Source organism: Trypanosoma theileri, assembly GCF_002087225.1.
Source record: "Trypanosoma theileri isolate Edinburgh chromosome Unknown TM35_Tth_43_V1, whole genome shotgun sequence".
Lineage (NCBI taxonomy): Eukaryota > Euglenozoa > Kinetoplastea > Trypanosomatida > Trypanosomatidae > Trypanosoma > Trypanosoma theileri.
Genome location: NW_021639885.1, coordinates 11,535 through 14,690, shown reverse-complemented (window position 1 = coordinate 14,690; position 3,156 = coordinate 11,535). Strand labels below are relative to the sequence as shown.

The window sequence follows — 3,156 nt, the reverse complement described above, 5'->3', positions numbered from 1 at the left end:
TCCCGACCCGACACGATTTCCGAAAGCCAACACGGTGGGACTTTCATGATGTTGAGAAACAAGGAAAGTACAAGACTAGTGGGCCGTATTAGGGGAATTGGGAATAGGTTGAATGGAAAGAAGAAAAAGAAAAAGGAGAGGTGGATAGAGGTTTGCGTGAATGTGATATTGGGAAGTGCAATAGGTTGAAAAGGAAAAAAGAAAAGAAGAATGAGAAGGATGCGAAATATACTAGTGAAGGCAGAGGTGGATAATAAAAAAGCAAAGAAAGAAAAGAAAAAAGGGGATTGCGATACCCATGTTTTCAGAAAGTCATTGGAGACATTTTTTCGTTAAAAGGAAGTGGCCCGAAGCCACAACATGAAAATTAAAAGGGTGTACTACTCCTTTTATGGATGAGAAACGAAAAAAAGAAAAACTTATTTATCTTATCCATTATTTTTTCTCTTTTCTGATACTCTGGAGGTTATTTTATTCTTATTTTTTACTTTTATCTGTGTGTTTTTTTTTTTTTAATAATTCCATTACTTGCTTTTTCCGTTGTGTGTGCAGAAACCCGGGCTATTCTGCTCACTGACGGTATACATCTCTTGCTAGTACACACAGATGTGTGTGCAGTAATTTGAAACATAAACTAGAGCCATGGGGTATTATGTGTGTTCTTGGAGACTCTCTTTGTGCCTGTGGGGTTGCACTGTGATGATGGTGAAATGCTTTTTGCAGTGGGGATAAGAGAAATAATAGTAATAGCAAATGAATTTATATTTATAATTGCGTATATATACACACACATAGACTTACACCCATAGTTGTTGTATTTCTGTGTTTACTGGGTAAGTTGGGCTAATGATTAATACATGATTCTTTGTTTGCTTGTTGATTTTGCAGGGTCATTCTGTGCTTTGTCCTGCACGGTTTGGTAGTCTGATTTATGCAGAGAAAAGAAAATAATAGTAGTCAATACAATTTGTATTCGTAATTACTTGAGCACTCCAGCATACCCAGTGGTTTGTGAGTTATTTTTGTGCGTTTGGTCCTCTTTTTAATTTGTGTTTTTTTTCGTTTTCTTTGCTTGGGCGCTGTGTGCTTTCTCCTGCATTGTTGTGTGTTGGAGTGTTTTATGGGGATAGAAAAAATGATAAAGAATTCATAAGTATATTTGTAATTGTGCTTGGTTCGACCAGAAGAGTCATTTTTTATTTATTTCTGTGCTGTCTACTTTTGATGGTTGTGCTCTTTAATTTCTTTTATTTTTCTTTTGAGGGGTTTATTGGGATTATCTGTTTGTTTTTGGGTACTGTATGCGTGATTACTTTAGTTTGGGTATTATATGAGTTATGGTTACAGCTTTCTGCAATGTGTGTGCCTCTGCTGTAATTATTGAGTGTTGTTTGATTTGTTGTGTGTTTTCATTTTCATGTTTACATTGATTCACTTTGTTTATATTATTGGGTTTTCTTGTCTGTAAATGATTGAAGTAAGACTACTACAAGAAGTATTGTAATGGTAATGATGCGCTACGTGCTGTGTATCCTCGCTCTCCTGCTCTCCTGTGCGTGTGTGCACGTCCTCGCTGAAGAAGTGCCTGCCGCCGATCTTTCCGACCAAGTCCCTGATACGGAGAGTGAGACAAAGATTCTTCTTCAAGGTATTGAACAAACAGTTAATCAAGATACTCAGTGCACTACTGATGGTGGTTCTGGGTCTAACTGCACTGCTGGCGGTACTCATGTCGTCCTAGAAGAAACTCCTCAGTGCGCTGATGGTACTGTACTTTCTTATGATCGTAAGTCATGTGTGACAAAACCCGAAGTTCCTCCTGCTAAAGTACCTGAGGTACCAAAAAACGTGGATTCTTCTCATCCACGTGGGGAAGAAGGTCTTCTACGTGAGACTACATTGCACACCATGTCTACAGACCCCGGTTCAGAACAAAAAGCGACGGAGAGTGAACCAGCAGTGACACAACCCAGTGAATCTGAGAGTGGTGAATCACATCCAGGTAGGATTTCAGACAGTACGTCGACAACAGAAAGACAAGGAGAAGAGTCTACTGCAGATAAACAAAGTAACGAAGAGGTGTCGAGTAACACAACAGTTAACAGTACACCTGCCGACTCTAATCCTAACCAGCATTCTCCTGAAGCTGCAGGTGCAACTGCCGCACCAGACTCACAAGAAACCAATTCCTCTACTCCACAGAGCACCGAGAGCAATGTCACAGAAGCACCAACCACCACTCCATCACCTGTTCCTGTAACTGATACACAGATCAGCAGCGTCGCTTCCACAGTACAGAAGAACAAGGTCAACGCTGACAGCAGTGTCAGTCCTGTATGGATGCGTACTGCAGCACCGCTGCTGATTGTGGTTGTGTTATTCTCTTTTACTGTGTACTGAACGGTTGGACTCATCTGAGGACAAATAATAATAATGGTTAAACTACCATGATTATAATTGCGTACATCCCCCATGGGTGAATGAATTAATAATCTGTTTACCAGCTTTCTCTTTTAATTGGAATATCTTTTCTTTTACTTTTGTGTGTGTGTTCTTTTTCTAATAATTTCATTACTTGCTTTTCCTGTTAAGTGTGTTTGCAGAAAACTGGGCTGTTCAGCTCACTGAGGGTATACATTTATTCTAAATATAGACATGCGTATGTGTGTGTGCAGCTTTTTTTTCTTTTTAACTGGAATCTTCGGGATTGGGTGTTATCTTTTTTAAATAATTCCATTACTTTTTGTTTCCGTTGTGTGTTTGCAGAATCTTTCGTTGTGCTTACTGACGGTACAATTGTTTTACTGGTACACATGAATATGTGCGTCGTATTATTTTTGTTTTTATTATCGTTATTATTGATATACATTGATTTTTTAATTTGATAAATTTCTTTTTTTGTTCCTTTATATTTTTTATAGGTGGTAGGTATCGCGGGTGGAATTCCTTTCTTTCTTCTTCGTGCGTAATCCTTTTTTTTTCTTTTTAGAATGTTTCGCTGTACACGCCCAGAACAGCACCGTAGCGGAAAAGCTCGTGCTTTTGTGTTCCGTGATCCCACGCTTAAAATGATGCGGGCGGGTAGTGGATATCAACAACTTCGGCGTATGGGAATGCCTGTGCAAGTGGGTTTGGGATGGCGGAAAGTGGATAGTT

At 39.2% G+C, this 3,156-nt stretch overlaps 1 protein-coding gene across 1 annotated transcript; it reads left to right on the top strand.

Annotated features, from left to right (window-relative positions):
* Window positions 1-1,503: 1,503 nt before the first annotated feature.
* Window positions 1,504-2,400, top strand: TM35_000431020 (uncharacterized protein; the record flags this gene model as incomplete). Its single annotated transcript, XM_029030001.1, has 1 exon — window positions 1,504-2,400. One exon carries the CDS (start codon window positions 1,504-1,506, stop codon window positions 2,398-2,400), a length of 897 nt encoding a protein of 298 aa, XP_028878600.1.
* Window positions 2,401-3,156: the final 756 nt, after the last annotated feature.